Source organism: Crinia signifera, chromosome 7, assembly GCF_055691185.1.
Source record: "Crinia signifera chromosome 7, ASM5569118v1, whole genome shotgun sequence".
Classification (NCBI taxonomy): Eukaryota; Metazoa; Chordata; class Amphibia; order Anura; family Myobatrachidae; genus Crinia; species Crinia signifera.
Window position 1 is genome coordinate 74,587,172 of NC_139223.1, and position 20,996 is coordinate 74,608,167.

Here is a 20,996-nt window from a genome sequence, read left to right on the forward strand (position 1 = left end):
TGAAATCATTGATGGTTTATGGCCGATGTTGAATACTTTTGCTATCGATGGGGGAGAACCAGATGGTTTCCCTTTATCGATGGCACAGCAAACAATGTTTTGCATTATTATTATTTTTTCTAAAGTGCTGGGACACTGAGCATAGCTCCGCCCCCCGACACCTATGAAACCCCGACCCCCATTTTTTTATTGTTCCACAGGCCAATCAATCAAACACAATGGATGACCATCGATATGTAAAAATATTGATGGTCATCCATTGCATAGTTTAGCACTATCGAGGGCCAGTTGCAGAATTGCCATCGATGGCAACCATCAATGGCAATGGCAACGATGGCCATCCCTACTTTACCCAGGTCAGAGTCTGAGGGAGGGGCCCGAGTCCCAGGCCCCCCTCCCACATTGCAGAGAGCAAGAGAGAGACGTGCCAATGCAGCAGCCTCTCTCCCCAGCTCAACACACACTGCTCAGTGCTGTGTTCTGAGCTGGGAAAAGAGGCAGCCTGTCCTGTCACACCCCCTCCCTTTGGCTATGCCACCTTATTTTGAACTTTCAGGGCTGCACAGTCCTGTGCTGTGTGGAAAACAGGGGATGTGTCTTGGTGGAAATGGGTGTTGAAAGAAGAGACTGTAATCTTCCTGTTCTTCACAGAGGCCACAAGGTGTACCCCAAGATGGCAGCCAAGATCACTACTGATAATGTGCAGGGCCCTTCTTATTTCTTTATAAAAGATTGTGCAGCTACAAGATGTGAGACAGAAGTATCCAACTTAGCTCCTATTAGAGACCTGGTTAATACCTGCCATATACCTATTCCAGCTAGGTATGGCCATTGGTGGGTTATCCCATCAAACCATCAATTGTTTTACCCACTGATGTTAATCCCTTCTTTAATATTTAGTGAATTTCAGGCCAATTAGGGTAGAGGGGCATGGCTTTGTGGGTGTCAGGGGGCAGAGCTATGCCATGCCCCAACATCCAGGAGAATGTTGTAAAACATTCAATAGCTCTGTATCATCAATTGCGGGGAACCAGCTGGTTCCCTCCCTCAATGGTTAAAAAGTAGTTACCATTGGTGGTAGACAATCGATGATTTAAACTCATCGATGGTCAGTGGCCATCCCTAGTTCTAGCATCTCCATACCTCCCAACTTCTTGGCTGCTGGAATAGAGACACTCGCTCGCCCGGAAAGGGGGTGGGGACTATGCAAATGAGGGTGCAGCTTATGCAAATTAGCCGTGACTCCATTTTCGGCCGCAAAATTTTGAGCCAACATGTGCTGACAGACAGTGGTGGTCATACCCTACCATCCACTACAGAGGAAGGAATAATCTAATAGTGTGCCAAGCGCAGAGAGGCACCGAGCCCGAAGCACGGCGTAGAGAGCCATACGAGGGGATGCGGAACACTTAGGCCAGTATTCAATGAGCATTTTGGCGATGTGCAGCGAATCCTGTTTAGGATTCGCTGCACATTCGCCACTGCTCGCCGCGTTCCGGAGCCTCGCCGGCTCCAGTATTCAACGAGTCAGGGGCTCGCTGCCCCTGACCGGCGAATTTTAACTCCTGCGGCGATGCTGCAGGGAGCCCGAGGACGGCGGCAGGCAGGGAGATGGAAGTCTCCCTGCCTGCCTCAGAACGTTTGTGGGGGGGGGAGGTGGGTTCCCCGGGTGCCAGGCAGCACAGGCTGCCCCCCGGGAGAGCCAGCAGGGGAGCAGGTATATTCACTGCACCCGATCGTGCATATGCATACCTCCCAACAGTCCCGATTATCAGGGCCTGTCCCGCTGTCCCTCCCACGGCCGGCAGTGTCCCGCGGTGAGGGGGGGCTGTTGGGAGTCCCCCCTGTCGGCTGCTAAGCAGCGGGGAATAAACGCTGTGCGCATGCCACGCCCCAGAATTAGGCCACGCCCCCCGGCGCACAGCAACAGTGTCCCTCCTCCGGTACTTCAAAAGTTGTGAGGTATGCATATGTAATGATCGGGTGAAGTGAATATATGAATATCTAATGAGCGGCTCGTCTCCCGGCTCCCTGCTGGCTGGTCTGTAAAAAAAAAAATTTACTGTGTATATATATATTTTTTTTTTAATTAAATATATATTCATGTGCTTACAGCACATGAATAAAAATAGCATGCCCCTCCTCAGAATAAAATTCCTGATTTTTTTACACCAAATGTAAAAAACAAAACACTTTATTTTAAAAGTTCACATTCCACTTCACCATAAAAAGATATTGATTGCTACTCGGTGAATCATGGCGAAAAAAACCTTGAAATGTATTCGCCATCTGGTCATTGAATAGGGTGATTCACCGTTTTAGTCAAAAATTCGCCTTACAGCACAAAATCGCCATAAAAACATGGCGAATCAGCCTCATTGAATACCGCCCTTAGACATTCTAGACACAAAAAAACACACAGCACTTCCTTGGCGCTACATAGCGTCCCGCACACACGCCTCGACAACTCTTCTGCAGTTGAAAGGCCGCCGCTGTCACTGGTTGCCAGGCAACAGTGCGGGGAACCAAGGCGGTTCACGTGACACGTAAGAGACGGCCATATTTGTGTCTGGCAAGTGGCAAGTGAACCACAGGCTCCCAGTACAGCGATAGAAGATTAGGTGAAATCCGGGACCGAAATAGTCCACCGGCCCCGCGAGTGCGCACACAAAGCTTCACACTCAGCTGCAGCAGAGGTCGCTGCAGTGACTATTCTGGTCCGGGACTTTTCTGTTACCGACACTTCGCCGCCGCAAACCTACAAAGTTAATAGCTGCCCTTTTATTATAAAGCACCTGATTATGGCTTGCAGTATATAAAAATAAGGATGTTTCACGTTTATTGCTGCCTCTCCCCCACTTGTGGAAAAGTTGTGTGTGTGTGAGATAATCGATTGTTCTTATTTGATTAATTCCCCTTGTAGCGCCCCCGCCCGATCTTCTCCTGCCCGAGCCATCATACACACACATCACGTGACGTGACAGCCCTCTGAGCGGCGAGCATGAGTGTCACGGGCGGGGATCAGGCGTCTGTCTGTCAGCCGCAGCGCAGTTGGCGCATGCTCAGACGGCTGCCAATAGCTGTGCGGGCCGGGCGGAAGGGGAAAGATGGCATCAGCTGACGCTGAGTAAAATGGCGGCACCCTCGGGAGGTGCAAGAGAATTGAAAAAAGGTAATTGTTCCTACTAGGTAACGGAGGATCTGTTGTTGATTTTTGTGAACTATAAGTTGCAGACTAGCAGTATGCCCAATATGAGTAATTGGTATTATTTATACTCTTTATCTCGGCATGAACGCTGCCTGACGTCCCCTGAGCACCATACGGATGACTTCACCATCCACTACACCTGCCAGATCTCTGCCTGCTCACCACTACATCTGTCAGATCTCTGCCTACCCCCCCCCCCTTCCCAACTGCATTTGCCAGATCTCTGCCCCCCCCCCCCCCCTACACCTGTGCACAGCCTACCCAGTACAGATCTCTGCCTGCCACCCACTACACCTGCCAGATCTCTGCTTGCAATCTCCAAAACACTACACCTGCCAGGTCTTCCTGCTCCCCCGCCACCGACTACATCGGCTGGTACTATGCCTGCTCCCAGGAATACATTAATAGTGCCTGAAGATTATGTATCGACACAGGGAAGGAGGTTAAAACAGCCTATTCAGTACATATATCTGCCTGCCAACTACTACACCTGCTAGATCTCTGCTTGCCCTCCTCCACTCACTACACCTGCCAGATCTTCCAGCCCCCGCCACCGACTACATTGGCTAGATCTCTGCCTGAAAAACCATTTAATAAATACACACAGACTGTTTACTTTCAGGCTTCTTTAATAAAAATATTTATTTCAGTGATTCCCAAGTAGTTCAATGGGATTAGGTAAAAAGCAAAATGCAACTGTCAAAGATAATGAATATGGGGCCTTATTCTGATATGGGAATAAAGAGTAGGTAACCGTGTGCCCAGATAAACCATGTTGCAATGACTGTAGCAAATACATACATTGTTTTGCAGGTACGGTTAATACTGAGTACTTTTGCTAGAAGACACTGTAAGGCTGCAGTATACCCATACAACCACAGTCGCACACAGAATATAGGCTTGCTGCAAATCATTTTTATCAGCAAAAGCTGTTTTTGCATCGGCCAGATCTCTGCCGGCTCCCTGCCACAGGTGGACATACTTGTAATAGTGGACCAAATGTTAAACAGATTAAACTGCTTCTGTAGCACATTCAATTGATGTTAATATTGTTTTATGTTATAAGATGTATGGTGTTTTGCAGGATTAATTATGTCTGGAGGATTGCAGTTGTCTCCCTGAAGACTGGCTCATTTATTTGACTCTGAGACTTTTTGCGCAGAGCAGACATGGAGGAGGATGTAAAGTTAAAAAGCACCAATACTGAGAACAATTCAGGAGCTAAGCTAGACCGGAATATATCTGTCAGTGAGTTTTCCTGCAATTGCTGTTATGACATCTTGGTAAACCCCACCACATTGAACTGTGGTCACAGCTTCTGCAGGCACTGTCTAGCGCTCTGGTGGGTGTCCTCGAAGAAGACTGAGTGTCCTGAGTGTCGAGACAAGTGGGAGGGATTTCCTAAAGTGAATATACTACTTAGGTGAGGAGTGTTGCTGGTTAGTCTTTTTTTTTCTTCTGCTAAACAGAGGACACCTCCTTGGTACTTGGCGCCCAAGATTTCCATCGTACGACATCGTATTGGTCGCATCGCATGCGATCCGATGGCATGCAATGTTATTTGACCCAATTTTTAATTGTACAGGCACCCTGGTGGGTGATTACTATGTTAAATGCCCCCATTGTTAACGCCACCCCCACTATCAACGCCAACCCGAAGCGTGGCGAGCGCTGCGGTACGCGTCCTCCAACCTTTTCATACCCCCACTATCCACGTTGGCGTGGAGTTGATTTTAGATAGTGTGGCGAGCGCAGTGAGACGAGCAGATGCGTAATACGAGCCCGAAGCGTGGCGAGCGGACGCGGATTACTTTACATGTAATTTGCGGGGCTCGCCACGCTTCTGGTTGGCGTTGATAGTTGGGGTGGCGTTAACAATGGGGGTGTATTTAACATAGTAATCCCCCATCACGGTGCTTGTACAATTTAAAATCGCATCCCATCGCATTGCATACCATTGTTAATGGCATGCGATGCAATATTTTATTGTACAGTGCGGGCCTTTTTTACCCTTAATTAGTGGTATGCGATGCGATGGGCGCCGTGATAATACACAAGTACCACCTCCTTTAAGATAAAAGTACAATTTTATGGCTGCATTTTATACTGTTTTTTTTACAGCGATAAGTAGCAATTCTTGTAATACGTAAAAAGAAAGAGTGCTCATGGTTTGCGTAACTAGCCTATTTTATTGCTAGCACTTGTGTAAAATTGCTCCCAACCTCAGTCCTCAAGTACTGCCAACAGTTCATGTTTTCCAGGTCTCCATACAGAATCACAAGTGAAATAATTAGCTCCACCTGCAGATCTTTTAAAGCTGTGTACACACGGGCAAAAATCGCTGGCAATATGGTCGCTGAGCGACCATATTGCCAGCGATTCGAGTGTGCACCAGCGATAAATCGTGCGCGCTCCCGGTTTCAGCCCTCTAATGGTCGCTGGTCGGAGGAGCATGCGACTTCCCCTGCCTCTTCTCCCGGCAGTGTGTCATTTTCATGAAAACAGGACACAGAGCAATACATTGCTAGCGATCATATTGCTCCATGTGTACACAGCTTTAGGCTTTTTGTTAGATACTTTTATAGGGATGTAAGGACTTGCATACATTGGAACTCTATAAATGCATTTTAATAACATTTGTTGGTAAAATGTATATAAACTGGTCTGACACTAGAAATCATTATTTTATTATCACCAAAGTTATATTTGTTTGTTAGTGCTCTGTATTTAAGAACTCACTCAGGCTGATTCAGTTGTTTCCTGCACTGCCTTCTGGTTGTCTATAGCACAGGATCTCAAACTTGTTCCTCAGGACCCGACACAGTGCATGTTTTGCAGGTCTCACAGAATCAAGTGAAATAATTAGCTTCACCTGTGGAACTTTTGAAATATGTCAATGAGTATTGAGTGCACCTGCAGGGTGACCTGGAAAACGTGAACTGTTTGGGACCGAGTTTGAGAACCACTGGTCTATAGTAATGGGGTCTATTAGAGATATCAAGTTATTGCTCCTATCAGATGTCCATTACCCACAAGGCACACATTGTCTGGTACAAGAAAAAAATATGTTTACAGTCTGTAGTTTGGGCATCTAAAGTACCCAGATTTACGTGGCTAAAGCCGTAGTGGTCCACATAAAATGCAAATGTGCATCTGATTAGAGCAACTATTGAATAGCTCTCATAAATACTGTGACCGGAAGCCTGCCCTTACGCTCTGCTACGCCCTTCGGGTCCACAAATGGCGGTTCCTGGTCTCACGGGACCTGGACAATAGGGGATTCCCTGTAACTGCCTTTTACTGACTCCACCCACTGCACAGTGGGCGGGGATATCGCTACCACCACCAGGCTCCTATTATGTGGTGCCTGGAACCACTGTTACCTCCTCAGGCCCAAACGCTGGCACCTGAGTTCTACCTGCTGGAGTGTGTGCGTCGACCCACTGCTGACACCCCGCCGACTGGCGTTGTTTGGTTCCCCACTGGTCACAGACCAGACCTCTGCTTCGTTAGCTGGCAGAGTGGAACTGGGAGGACGCTGGACCTTTCCTCCAGAAATTAACAATGTGCATTTTAAGTTTAGAATGCATTCCTCAATACAATATACAAAATTTATGGTGTCCCAGCTCAGTGCTGCTCAAACAGTTTAAAACATGTCAAGTGCCCTTGTCCAAAATGGCGCTGCAGCACAGAGGGTTAACCCCTTCAGTGCTGTGGCTGCCATTAACCCCAAGTGCCGGGCTCTGCGGTCACAAACACCAATTGCTATAGATCTCCTGAAGGGGGCACAGAAACAATTGATTTGGTCCAATGATGTATTATTTTTTTTCTGTTTTATCATGTAAAAGCAGTGGGGAAAAGCCAATGATCTCCAAACATAACAAACCACTTTCAAATGCATATCCACTGTTTTTAAAAAAACTTAAAATTGATAGCGCGTATTTATTATTTATTTACAGTTTCTTATATAGCGCAGCAGATTCCATTGCACTTTACAATAGTAGAATGGTATGTGGCCTAGCATTAGTGAGTAATCAGACATGGCTCTCTTGCACTGCTGTAATGGTGATGTAATATCACGGGTTTTGCTGTTCATTTTTGGAACCGTCACATAAAGGGCAACTCTGTCAGTGGTGATGGCTGCAAGGTGTTGGCTTTGTGACTGGAGAAATGCCGATATCTCGCAGCCACCAACTTCGTACCCAATAATAGTGTACAGGATATTCTGCGATGTTTCTGTAACATAATTCTTGTGGATGTGCATATCTGATCAACATGTCTGCTCGTGCCTGGGGCTTGGATAGGGACTATAGTGTTCATGTTAGACACATTGAGGTCATTTACTGAGATGGTAGTTCTATTTCAGATGGCATGTTGCTATGGGCAACCAATCAGAGCCCACTTCTTATTTATTTAGCACCTTCTAGAAAATAATAGATATAAGCTGATTTTTTTTTTTTTTGCCCGTAGAAACATTCCATCTGATATAGAGCTCCGATCTTCGTAATTATACACCATTCTGCTGTAATATCTGGTCTTTAGCATTTATACTGGATTTCCTGGCTTGATAAGCTGCCTCTATACCTGTTGTGTCTGTGGCAAAAATAATTACTCCAAGCCTTTAGATAAATAAGATTATTTGGTATGTTTATGCTCAGAAGATATGTTATTTTGTGAGTAAATGAGGGGTTAATTGCATTAATTGTATAAAAGTTACTATTGGAGGAAGAAACTTTTTTTAAAAAAAGTTTCTTTATGTATGTTTTGCCCTGTTTTCACATTGCAGACACCCCTGACATCAGTTTTTTTTCTACTACTATATACCAGCTTGTCAAATTGATGGTAAAACATAGTGTTCATTCTAGCAACCTGCGTCTTCCAAAACCTGCGCAGTTCCTCTTCCCTGCCTGGGGTTTCATTCGCTGCTGTGGTGCTTCTAGCACAGTGTGGTCTTTATATCAGCACAGCAGAGAGTGACACCTCAGGTAGAGAGGAGGAAAAGCACGGGATTTGAAAGGCGCAGGGTGCTAGAATAAGCACTACATAACAGTAATGTTAGCACCAGCAGCTGTGCCTGTTTTTCAGTGTTTGGGAGCAAAAGTTTGGTTCTCATATGAGTCCATACATTACCAGATTTTTGTTCTCACCTGATAGATTAGACAGGTAAATCAGTAAGGGTGTACCCAGCATTAGTAAATATGAAAGTGTGGCTGACTGAAGAAAAGACTACTTAATAAAAATAGTCACTTGTTGAGAATTGTTTTGATTTTTCCTTTAATAAAATGTCTAAACTATAAAATATATATATATATATATATATATATATATATATATATATATATATATATATATATATATATATATATATATATATATATATATATATATATATATATATATTATTTTGTTCCTTCAAATTAAGTAGAGTGATGATTTGTATGGGGGTGATGCCTTGTGTTACCGTTTTACTAATGTAATTTTGTTACTCATACATTATTATACAGAGTTTACCAGTAGTAAAATAGGAGTTGAAGGTTTGATATACTCACTACACAGCCATGTTACTTAGAGAAAACTCTATACTTCTTCTCCAAACTGCTTACTGTACTTATTCCCAATACTATGGGCCAGATGTATCATGCTTCAAAAAGTGGTCAAGTGGAGAGTGATAACCAGCCAATCAGCTAGTACCTGTCATTTTTCTACATTTAACATGACAGGAGCTGATTGGCTGGTTGTTTATCACTCCACTTTATCACTTTTTGAAGTTTGATGCATCGGGCCCCATGTCTTCTCTCAAGTGGGTAACCCACTGTTTCTAAAAAATGTTTTGTAAAACAGTGTTACAGTATTTTGTATGTGTCCTGCTCTTTTCAGTTTCATCATTCATGTTAAACACAGAATAATTTACATAGAAGCTGAATGATTATTGGTGTATAGTGTGTGTTATACATAAATTGTTCCTGTTCATGTACAGAACTCCTTTTTTTGTTAATGATTGTCTACAGAGATGTTATAGAAAAACTCTTTCCTGATGCAATCAAAGAGAAGTATGAGGATCTTGAGCAGAACAGTGAGATTGCCCGAGCCCTGCAGGCCTTTAATAAGTATGGGAATGAGCAAAACCAGACGTCTTCCAGCGCAGGACGAGCCAACCCACAGAGAGGAGGAGGAGGTGGCTTCTTCTCAGGGGTCCTGACTGCACTAACAGGAGTGGCGGTAAGTGACCTTCCTGTATGGTAGTGAAGGCATCCCCTGAATAGTACCAAATAATTCATGCTATAATGTTGTATCCAAACAAGTACCATGCATTGTTTGCCTGCAATTCCCTGCTGTAGTATTATGTAGGTGAATTAGGGCAGGCATTGTGCCAGCAGCTCTACTCACACAGGTTTACTAGTACTCATTAGCTGAGGCAGTGCAGGCAGCATATAGAATCCAGGGGTCATAATGTTTAGTGTTCATTCTAGCACCAGCCATCTTTAAAAACCCATGCAGTTCCTTTTCCCTGCCTGGGGTGTCGCTGTCTGCTGTGGTGTTTCTAACACAGGTCTGGTTTGCATATCAGTACTGATATACAGACCAGCACTACAGCAGACGGCAACACCCCAGGAAGGCAAGAGGAACTGCATGGGTTTTCAAAGATGGCGGATGCTAGAATGAACACTAATGTTAATAGGAAGCTTCAGAACTGTGTGTGTGTGTGTGTGTGTGTGTGTATAACTATAAGTAATGTTCCTATTTTCTGCTACTTATTACATCATAATACATTTGACAGGAATAAAAGCCAGAAGCAAATATAGTGTTGTATTCATCACACAATGGAGGAAATATGTGAATACACTTCCCATGTAGAGGAACAATCACTGCCTTGTGTGATTCTCTGTACTAGAGTTAGCATGTACTGTACTAGGGCTTATCATCCATTCTGTATTCTATAAGGACTGTGGATACATGTCCTTTATTCCCCCAAGATGCAATATTTATAGAGTAAAAACAGAGAACAATCCAGTGCAGCTTCATATGATTAAAATAATATGTTTGCTCTATCACATTGTACTATCCTTACAATAAATATCACTACAGGTGAGTGTTTCAAAATAAAAGCTGAAGAAAAGGGGGTGCTGGTTCTTTGCTTGTTTTTTTTTTTTTTTTTTCATGAAAGTGATATAGATGCATGGATAGATACACACACAGCTGTATGTATAGTAAGGAACATTTGAAATACAGTTGGACACCACTGTTATGCTGGAGTTGTCATTTTTCTGTCTCAGGTCGTTTTACTTGTTTATCATTGGAGCAGTCGGGAGTCTGAACATGACCTCCTGGTTCACAAGCAAGTTTCTAAGTGGACCCCTGAAGAGGTGGTCCTTTGGCTTGAGCAGCTGGGTCCGTGGGCTTCCCATTACAAAGAACGATTTTTATCAGGCAGAGTTAATGGAAGGTGAGAGAATTATATTTTAAATATACATCTAACTTTAATAGAAAGCCACTTTACCCCAACTAGCAGAATGGCAAGAGAACAGTGCCTCTAACCCAGGCCTTTCAGGTGATACGCCATCCAGTCATTGCTGCAGACACATAAGATGTCACTTAGGGCCTTATTCTAGTTCACTCTTTCTGGCAAAATCCTTCTTAGATGGACAAAACCATGTGCACTGCAGGTGGGGCAGATGTAACTTGTGCAGAGAGAATTAGATTTGGGTGGGGTTTTACTTCAAAGTAAGATCTATATTGCAGTGTAAAAATAAAGCAGCCAGTATTTACCCTGCACAGAAACAAAATAACTCGCCCAAATCTAATTCTCTCTGCACAAGTTACATCTGCCCCCCTGCAGTGCACATGGTTTTGTCCATCTAAGAAGGATTTTGTCAGAGTGAACTAGAATAAATCCATGCCAGTTGAAATATATACAGTAGTTTTGGGAATTTTTTTAATTTATTTTGTGTTATTTGAAGGCTTTACCATAAATGTATTTTTGTTAGTTATTTAGGAATGTTTTGTTAGATCTACCAACATGCGTCTATGGTAGTAGTAATAATGATAATGTTACATTTTTTCTACCATCCTATTTAACCAATCACTGATACAGGCTCCTGCTGACACTTGCAGAGGAGGAATTCTCCAAAGAACCATACAGTATAGAGAGCACCAGCCACAGGAGGGCCATTATCATGGAGCTGGATCGAGTTAAAACACTGGGAGTCAAACCACCTCAGAATTTGTGGGAATACAAGGTACAAAATTAGCATTGTCAAGCATATGGGTGTAATTCTTGTAACCCTGCAAGTAATGGTCTTTTACTTGAATGTGAGTCAATGCATTACTTCTACTTCTGTGTTTTCTACCTATTTACCCTCTGTCAGTAGCTAGCATTGTGGATTGGCTTTGATTCCGCAACAGCTCCCCCTAGAGTGTGTAAATATAGTTGAGTATTGTGGCTTCACTCGCCACAGGTTCTATTGTCCCTCTATTGGGTGTATTCAATGTGCCGGGGAAATCCGGATTCCCATAAACAGAGAGGCTAATGCAACTTTGCACCAAGGTTTGCCGTGACAAATATTCTGATAATCTAGGGTGCGTGGACTATGTCACCTTGGGGGAGGTTTGCGGGCAGACCCGCTGATCCGGTGGAGGGTTTGGGGGTGCGGGTAGACCCGCCGCCTCAGTGGGGGGGGGGGGGTGCGGGACCCCTAACAAGACTAACATGTTGTCATTTGCGGACTATATTCACCCATCCAAAAGCTATAAGAAAAACGTCAGACTGCTGTTTTACTTATATCTTTTGCATGAGTGAATATATGTGTGTCCCATGATCTTTGATTTTTGGGGGCATGGGTTAGTAAAGCCGTTCTCTTTCGTCATTTGGGACTCAAAAACCCATAAGCTCAATATAGTATCAAGGGTACTATAATGGAAACAACTGAGGAGGAAAGGGATCCAGGAGTCACTATTTCAAGTGACTTAAAGGCATGAAAGCAATGTACAGGCACTGAAACTGGAGGGAGGTAGGTTCAGGGGAAATGTTAGAAAAAATTACTTAACAGAAAGGGTAGTGGATAAGTGGAATAGCCTCCCATCAGAGGTGGTAGAGGCTGAGACAGTAGAACACTTTAAACATACAAAGAAATAAGGATCAAAAAGGGTTGAGATTACCTGAAGGATAAAAAGGGGCAGCTTGGGATGTAGGAGGGTCCGCCAGGAGCCAGGCACCTATGCTAACATCTTTGAGAGGCAGGCTCCTCCCTTCTGCATCCCAGCATTCCTCAGTTTCGTTTTTGGTGCCCATCGGAGTGGGTGCTATGCTGACAAGGCTGCGGTTGGCAGCCGTTTTGAGAGTAGCTAGGGTTTATTTTTTTTTATTAATATTCACCTTAATTTGGTGCAAGTTTACAGTGGGAAACTTCTAGCAGAAGTTTCTTTCCACTGAAAGCACAGCAGAGGCTGACAGAAGCGCGTCCTGTCAGCTCTCTGTCTACTTAGAGACGCTGTTGCGCTCTCTGCACAGTGCTCTGACTCCCTCTTTTGGGTGTCTCCTGGGCCCTGGGGAGTTTTCTGATCTGGCTCCCCGGCTAGGGGGGGATCTTGGAGACTGACTCCCCTGCGATGGCGCTGCCATTTTGATGGGTTTACAGGCAGAAATCCTATTATAAAAGTTGATGCCTGTGACAGGAGTCAGGAGCGTTGCTGGGCACTTCCAAGTGGTCCCTTATCTGATGGGAGTCACTGGAAGGGAGAGGAAACACTTGCTGGGAGAGGCTGTAAGGGGGAGGGTGCCAAAAAAGCGACCCTCCCCGCTGAAGCAGGGACTTTGTCTCTTCCCAACTCTGGTCTTTTCCCCACGTCTGTGCGGAGCTTGAAGGAGGATTTCCATTACCCCTTCCCATGGGGACCCAGCGTTTCTGCAGGCCATGCAGGATACTGCCCAGAGTGTTCATAAAATTATTTCATGGAACAATTGACTAAGGTCCCTGAGGCATGTTCCCCCAGGCACCCTTTATCCACCCTTCCTCTCCTTAATTTAGATTCTGAGGAAGAGGGTGAATGTGCTAACATGGTTTGGGACCAGGGAGAGGAGTTTGAAGCTTCTACTCCAGGTATTGAGGATTTAATCTTAGCTGTTAAGCAGACATTAGATCTTGCAGAAGATGACAAAATACAGCACCTAGGGGTGTTAAAGAAACGGCGCAGGGATGCAGTTACTTTTCCCTCTGAGGGCATGAAAGACCTGCTTGAGGAAGCATTGAAAACGCCTGATAAAAAGCTTATGATGCCAAAGAAGTTTGCAAACCTGTATCCTATGCCAGAGGAACAGGTTAAATTGTGGGAGAAGGTCCCGATGGTGGACGCCCCAGTGGCAAGACTGTCAAAAGCTACAGTGTTGCCTTCCAAGGGGGAGGGGGGGGGGGGGCTTTTAAGGACCCTGTTGACAAAAAAAATGGAGGCTACCTAAAGGCGGTGTTTGAAGGGGTGGGATTTACCCTACACTCAATTATTGTTTTGGCCTCGGTGTCTAAGGCTATGATTCGCTGGGCTGATTCCCTATGCTCTCAACTTCAACCTGATACAGAGGCTTTTGTTTTAGCGGAAAAGCTAAAGTGTGCAGCTGAGTACATTTGTGAGGCTGGCGAAGAGGGCTTCAAGATGGCCTCCAAGGTGTCCGCCACTTCTGTAACAACCAGGAGAGCTTTGTGGCTAAAAGCATGGGAGGCTGGCACTGACTCCAAGAAGTCTTTGGAAGCTTTGGCGTTTAAAGGTGATCTTTTTGGATCTGAATTAGTCTATAATGAAGCAACCATGGGGGGAAAGAGTACCTAGTTCTCTAAGTTGGGGGTTTTTCGTTCCTACTTTCATCCCTCCTTTCGAGGTGGTACGGCCAACAGAGGACAATAGGTTAGAGGCAAGTTACCCTCCACTAAAGGTAGGGCTCAAAGATCCTGTTTTGGTGCCTCACCTATCTTCCATAGGTGAGGAGAAGCCTTCTGCATGACGTGTTGGAGACTCCCTGTTCTGGGAGCAGAGTGGGGAGGTCCACTCAGGATAGTTGGGTTCAGGATGTGGTTTCCCGGGGCTACAGAATAAATCTCAGGAGCACCTCCGAAGAGATTTCTGCCCATACCTTTACTGAAGGAAGCTCGTTTGAGGAAAGCCCTTTTGGGGTCGGCGACATCTCTTCTGGAAAAGGATGTGTTAATCCCAGTACCATTGGAAGAAAGGTTTATATTCCATTCTTTTCTTGGTTCCCAAACCAGACAGGTCTTTTTAGACCTATTCTGAATCTGAAGTCCTTAAACCTACATTTATGGGTGGATCATTTCAAAATGGAATCACCAAGGACTGTCCTCCTAAGCATGGAACCAGGAAAATTTTTAGCATTGGTGGACATTCTAAACATGCCTATCTGCACAGATTATCAATCTTTGCTGCGATAGGCGATATGCATCTACAGTTCCAGGCTCTCCCTTTTGGGCTTGCCACATCAGTCACTGAATCCATCAGTTTGGAAGTGCATGAAGCTTCTTGGCACAATGGTAGCAACTTTCGAAACCCTGCAATTTGCAAGGTTTCATTTTTGGACTTTCCAATGGTTATCCTTTCCTCTTGAGGGGGAAACCCCGAAGTCCATGAAACAGGAGACCTTGGTCCTGTCTCTGGAAGCAAATGATTCACTGAATTGGTGGACCGATCTGGAGACTCTGCAACTGGGTCGCTCTCTTCAATCTTGGGATTGGTTGGTGGTTACAGCCGATGACAGTCACGGGGTGGTGAGCGGTCACAAGTCAACTCCGGTTGCAGGGTTTGTGGACCAGTGAGGAATCTGTTCTGCCGATCAATGTTCTGGAACTTCGGGCTGTCTGGAAGACTTTTCAACAGGCAGTGAATCTGCTGAATGGATTGCCCATTCGGATTCAATCGAACAATGCCATGGCGGTGGCATACCTTAACCATCAGGGAGGCACGTGCAGCAGGATGGCGATGCTTTAGGTTGCTTGTATTTTATAGTGGGCAGAATTGAATGTCCCAGCTCTGTCGGCTGTCTTCATTCTGGGGATCTGGAATTTGGAAGCGTATTTCCTCAGCAGATTGGATCTGCTGGAGGGTCAATGGGCCTTACATACGGAAGTGTTCCAGGAAATTGTAGCTCTCTGGGGACTCCTGGAAGTGGACCTTATGGCGTCCAGACACAACTGTCAGGTACCCAAGTTTTGCTCCCGGTCCAGGGATCTGAAGGCATGGGCGGTGGATACCATGACAATTCCATGGTGTTTCGATCTGGCTTAAGTGTTCCCACCTTTTCCAATGATTGCTCGGGTTCTCAAGAGGGTGAGGACGCAAGGGGCGAGGGTAATCTTGATTGGCCCAGAAGGTCTTGGTACTCGGACATTCTGAGATTATCGACTGCGTCGTGGAGGCTTCCACAATGACCGAAACCTACTTAAACAAGGTCCGTTTCTACACCAGGACCTAGGTCGTCTCAATTTGAGACCGCCTTGTTAAAAAAGAAGGGTTTTTCAGGTTCTGTGATTGACCATGCTCAGTGCTCGCAAGCCTGTTTCAGTGGCAAATTATCATAGAGTATGGAAGAGCTCTCTCAGATGGTGTGAGAGGCAAAAGGTTCACACCTCTAGATTTAAAGTGAGTAGACTTCTGGACTTCCTTCAAGATAGAATTTTGGCAGGTTTGAGCCTACAGTCGTTGACGGTTCAGTTATCAGCCTTGTCTATTTTTTTTCCAAAAGAGAGTGGCATTATCACCAGAAGTTCAGACTTTTCTACAGGGAGTGATATGTCTCATTAGTGTTGTCTGAGCTGCAGAAACTTCCTTTTGAACCTTTAAGGTCGGCTGACCTAAAATTCCTTTCTTGGAAGTTGGCTTTTCTCATGGCTATTGTGTCAGCAAGAAGAGTGTCTGAATTGGGGGCCTTATCTTGCGAGGTACCTTTTCTTGTATTTCATGAAGACAGGGCCATCTTGCAGACTGTACCAAAAGTTTTACCAAAGGTTGTGTCGGTGTTCCATTTGAACGAAGAGATCGTTCTTCCAGTGTTTAATCCTCCAGAGGAGGATAGAAATGGGGACAAGCTGAAAAAGTTGGATGTGGTTAGCGCATTTATTTTGAAGGAATGTAGCAAATCTGATTTGTTGTTCGTACTTTATGATGTACATAAGAGAGGGTAACCAGCTTCTAAACAGACCATTGCTAGGTGGTTAAGGTCGGTCATTGCTTTTGCATTCACGAAAGTGGGCAGATCCCTCCAGGATCAAAGCCCTTACCACCAGGTCCGTTGCCTCCTCTTGGGCTGTGCGTCATGGGGCTAAGGCGGATCAATTGTGCAGGGCTGCCACGTGGTCCTCTGTTCACACATTTACAAAATTTTACAGGTTCCTTGAGTTCACGTTGGAGGACGCTTCATTTGGACAAGCAGCGTTGAGATCTGCGAGTCTGAGCATACCCTCCCAAAGTACTGGCTCTTGAACATCCCAAGGTCAAGCTGTGTCACCAGGATGGACAAAAAAGAAAAGAGATTTTTGTAAGAACTTACCGTTCAAACCCCTTTCTCTCAGTCCATCCTGGTGACACAGCGATCCCTCCCTTACGTTCCGTAAGTGATACCATTTCATGTGTTGTTGTATGGTTATTATTTGATTGTGCATATTAATATGTTGAGCGTTGTACTGAGTAATGTAATCTAGTGTGCTCTCTAAGTTGAACTGAGGAATGCTGGGATGCAGAAGGGAAGAGCCTGCCTCTCAAAGATGTTAGCATAGGCTCCTGGTGGACCCTCCTACATCCCAGGTCAAGCTGTGTTACCAGGATGGACTCAGAAAGGGGTTTGAATGGTAACTTCTTACAAAAATCCCCTTTTTATAACCTAAAAAACAACTACAAACAAGAAATAGAAAAAAAGTGCAACAAATACATGAAAATCAAAAAGTGAAAGCTTGCAGGCATCACAGATATATGAAAGCATCGGTGACCTTCAAAACCTCGTAATATATAAATTTTATTAGCTAACTAAAACGTAAAGTATTGAACAAGAGGAGGGGGGGGGGGGGGGGAAACAACAAAAAGAAGAGAAAGTGTTGCATCGACCAGCCAGAAAGAAAAATGTGATAATCTAAACCAGGCATGTCCAACGTTGGCCCTCCAGATGTTTTGAAACTACACATCCCAGCATGCTTTGCAATAGTTTTAGCATTCTCTAATAGCAAAACTGTGGCAAAGCATGCTGGGATGTGTAGTTTCACAACATCTGGAGGGCCAACGTTGGACATGCCTGATCTAAATACTCAAGACCTTGAAACACTACATTTGCCCGAATAAGCATATAAAATGTTACACCGGGTCCAGAGCTGACAAATTCAATTTCCATATTTTTTGAAGCTTTTGTACTTTTGTAAAGTGTGAGTATATAACTGGAACTCATACAGGCTTATTTGTTTTATTTTTTTGTTATTTTTTTCTTATTCTAGGCTGTGAACCCTGGAAAATCCCTTTTTCTTTTGTATGCCCTGAAGAGTTCCCCACGGCTCAGCATGTTGTACTTGTACTTATTTGATTACACAGAAACCTTTTTACCATTCATCCACACAACGTGCCCTTTACAAGAAGAAATTGAGGAAGACATTATTACCAAATTCATTGTAAGTGTTGAATCGTTGACGTTGTTCTCACCTGTGGTTTGCTACAGTGTTTAAGTAATGGATATCCATTTACCTTTCATTTTGCAGTTGAAACTTGCGTTTGTGTATTATACTAAAAAATCAATTATGTGGCCATTTAGCTGATTCAGTTCAGCTGTGCTCAGTGACTTTTAGGGGCTTCTCTACAAAGCAATGACTTTGGTACGTTACCATTTCTTGACGGGTTCAAGTTCAATATGTGAAGGGCTACGTTTTTTTTTCATTTATTAGTGGCACTTTCTAATTTGAGGTCAGACCCGCCAAGAAGCAGCAGCTTGCACAAGTTGTCACTTAAGGTGCCCACACACTAGAACGATTTTTGGGCCGATTGGCCGATTTTTGATATATCGGCCGATATTTACCTATAATCGGTCGAAAATCGGCCGATGCTCGCTCCTGTGGATCTTTTGCTAAATCTTCTGATCTTACGTGCTGCACAAAAGATCAGAAGATTTAACAAAAGATCCATAGGAACGCACACATGATCTTAAGAAAAATCTTTGGTAAAGATGTGCGCTTGCCTGAAATCTTTTGTCCAGATCGGACAAAAGATTTGAAGGCTAATTTATGCGCACATCCTATGATCGCAGATCTTTCTAGTGTGTGGGCACCTTTAGAAATATACTACTCAGTCCTTGCAATCGCTCCTTCCAAAATGAGCTAATATAAACCTCTTCTCGTGTTGTTTTGCTGGCTGCTAATGTTTCTAAAGGCCCATCTACACAGGGTGATTCCAGGGGGTGATTCCAGGGGGTTATGGTATTTTAGATATACAATGTCTAGGTCTCCAGTCATAAGTTCAACCACTATAGGTCGACATGATAAAGGTCAACATGAGTTTTACACATTTTTGGGGGTGTCTATGTCGACATAGGTCGGTATGGACACAGTCTACATGTTCCGCATCCCCTCGCATGGGGGGATGCGGACCTCGCATTCCCCATGCAAGGGACGGGACCTCACTACGCTCGGCACACTATTATATTCTCTCCCTCCATGCTGTAGTGGATGGTAGGGAATAACATACCGCCTGTCAACTAAAAAAAAAAACAACCTCATGTTGGCCTTTATTATTTCACCTTATCCATGTCGAGCTTATTAACCTGTTGATCAATAGTGATCGACCTTATGACTATCAACCTAGAGTCAATCTATCATGAGTCCAGATACCATTCCAGGGCTATTAAGCACAGATCGCTCCGTGTGTATACATACCCCCCAGCGACGGCGATCCCGCCCATCTGATGACTAGGTTTTGACTGCAAGTAGTCAGAAACTATTCATATCGCCATGTTTTCACCAGAGAACTCTGGTCCGAACAGATCGCTCAACAGACATCACTGGCGCATATCATGTGTGCTGAGCAATCTGTGCTTAAGCACATCACTCAGCAGTCACCCCATATGTATGGGCATTAAGTAAAGGTGATTAAGGTGCGGGTAACAGTCCAGTAGTATCATTTTTATTTAATTGTACATTCTTTGAAATGTTCTTTTAAAAAGACATCATCCCTCCAATGTGATGTGAAAACTAAGTAGAGCAGATGGCCTTATTGTGCCCTGTTCGATCTACCTTATGAAAAGGCTTCTGTTCCTCTGTGATCGGTCTAGTGCAAAGGAAGGGGCCCCTAGAGTAGGGATTGTACAGGAAGTGTAATGCATTCGCTAAACTATCAGAAATTAAAAAAATTAGCTTGACAATTCCCTTCTGTAGTGTTTGCTTTGCGGTTCATCTACAATGGTCTCTTCATGTAGTATGTCTCCCCACTGATATCCCTCCATTATTTGCTGTGATTTAAACACTTCATTGCTTTTATTAATGTTTTATCTCAGCCTTGACTGTTGGATCTGCATTTTTTGCTGTGTTTTATATGTGGAATGCTCCAGTTTGGCAGGCACTCCCAGTCACGAGGTAACATTTTGGCCATGGTGCACAGCTCAGAGAAGCAGATATAGACAGCAAATAGCAGCACTCTCAGCCCGTGGCACAAGAGATAGATAACAATGTTTCCTCTGCCTCCGCCATGGCAGCCATCAAGAATGGGTATCTCCCTGCTGGGTAGTGCTTTGGAAAGGAAAAAAAGACCTCTGGCTCCTATAAGAAGGCTCCTCCTCCGAACACCAGTGTCTTTTTTTCCTTTCCGGGTAGTGCAGTGCATGTGGACACCAGCTCACCTGGTAGAGACTGTCGCTCCCTGCAGCAGCTCTGGCTTCATGCAGAGGAGGAAGGAGTGTAAACTCCGTAAATGCCGAATGCGGGCCCCATGGGGTAGCTATGCGGCGACGTCCGGGGGGAAGTATGCGGTGGTCAGACGCTGATGTGGCCGGCATGCTTCCTCTGTCCTGGCTCTGTGCTAAGGGCGGGCGCCGAGTAGTGCGCGCGGCGTGTACACAGTGGAAGCGCGTCATTAGGGCGCGACTTCCGGTACGCGTCAGGTCTTAGGGAGCCGGCGTTGTGTCACGCTGGTCTGAGGTCTCGGCGGCACGGCAAGTGGCGGCTAGCAGACCGGGCGTGTGGCAGCGCGGTGAGGCTTACAAGTGTACTTTCCGCTGTTTTGTACTAAGGAGGTAAGTTACAAAGGCCGGTTCTCGGCAGCGCAGTTGTGCTTAGCAATGGTATACTTAAGGTATTGGGGTTAGCAGTGCTAAATTGGATGGTGTGTATTATTTCAGAAGCGCACTACTCATAATGGAGGAAGACAGACAGTCTGGGGCGAAAACAGGGTGAGCAGCATATGGTGTAGGGTGTCCACAGGGTGTTATGTGTTGTTGTGACGGTAGTGACTGGTGATGATTTATTTTAGGTCAGAATCTAGTAAGGACAAAGGGAAAAGCAAGCAGAAAAAAGTGGTGCTCAGCAAATGTACAGCATGTGATAAAACGCTGCCGGATAAGCATATAGGAACTATATGTGAAGGATGTAAAGCGTCTCAGATGTTTTCCCCGGCTCAAATGTCAAGCTTAGTACAGATGCTAAAAACAGCCCTGGCTGATACTTTTGCACCTAAGGAGGATTCAGCTAAGACGCCCATCAAGCGGAAAAGTTTTGTGTTGAATGAGGATACTGATTTGCCGGGTCAGTCGGCCGGACCTAGTACGCTTGGA

The 20,996-nt window shown here is 44.8% G+C and overlaps 1 protein-coding gene across 2 annotated transcripts in view; it reads left to right on the top strand.

Moving 5' to 3' along the window:
- Positions 1-2,942: 2,942 nt before the first annotated feature.
- Positions 2,943-20,996, top strand: part of BFAR (bifunctional apoptosis regulator) — a 29,609-nt gene continuing 11,555 nt past the window's right edge. The window contains exons 1-6 of one of the 2 annotated variants that reach the window (XM_083153328.1): positions 2,943-3,172; positions 4,293-4,631; positions 9,217-9,427; positions 10,483-10,652; positions 11,301-11,445; positions 17,683-17,853. In XM_083153328.1, coding sequence (XP_083009454.1) covers positions 4,378-4,631; positions 9,217-9,427; positions 10,483-10,652; positions 11,301-11,445; positions 17,683-17,853 — 951 coding nt within the window. In that variant the 5' untranslated portion in view covers positions 2,943-3,172; positions 4,293-4,377. The remainder of the gene's footprint in view (positions 3,173-4,292; positions 4,632-9,216; positions 9,428-10,482; positions 10,653-11,300; positions 11,446-17,682; positions 17,854-20,996) is intronic. The other variant, XM_083153329.1, reaches the window with a different exon arrangement.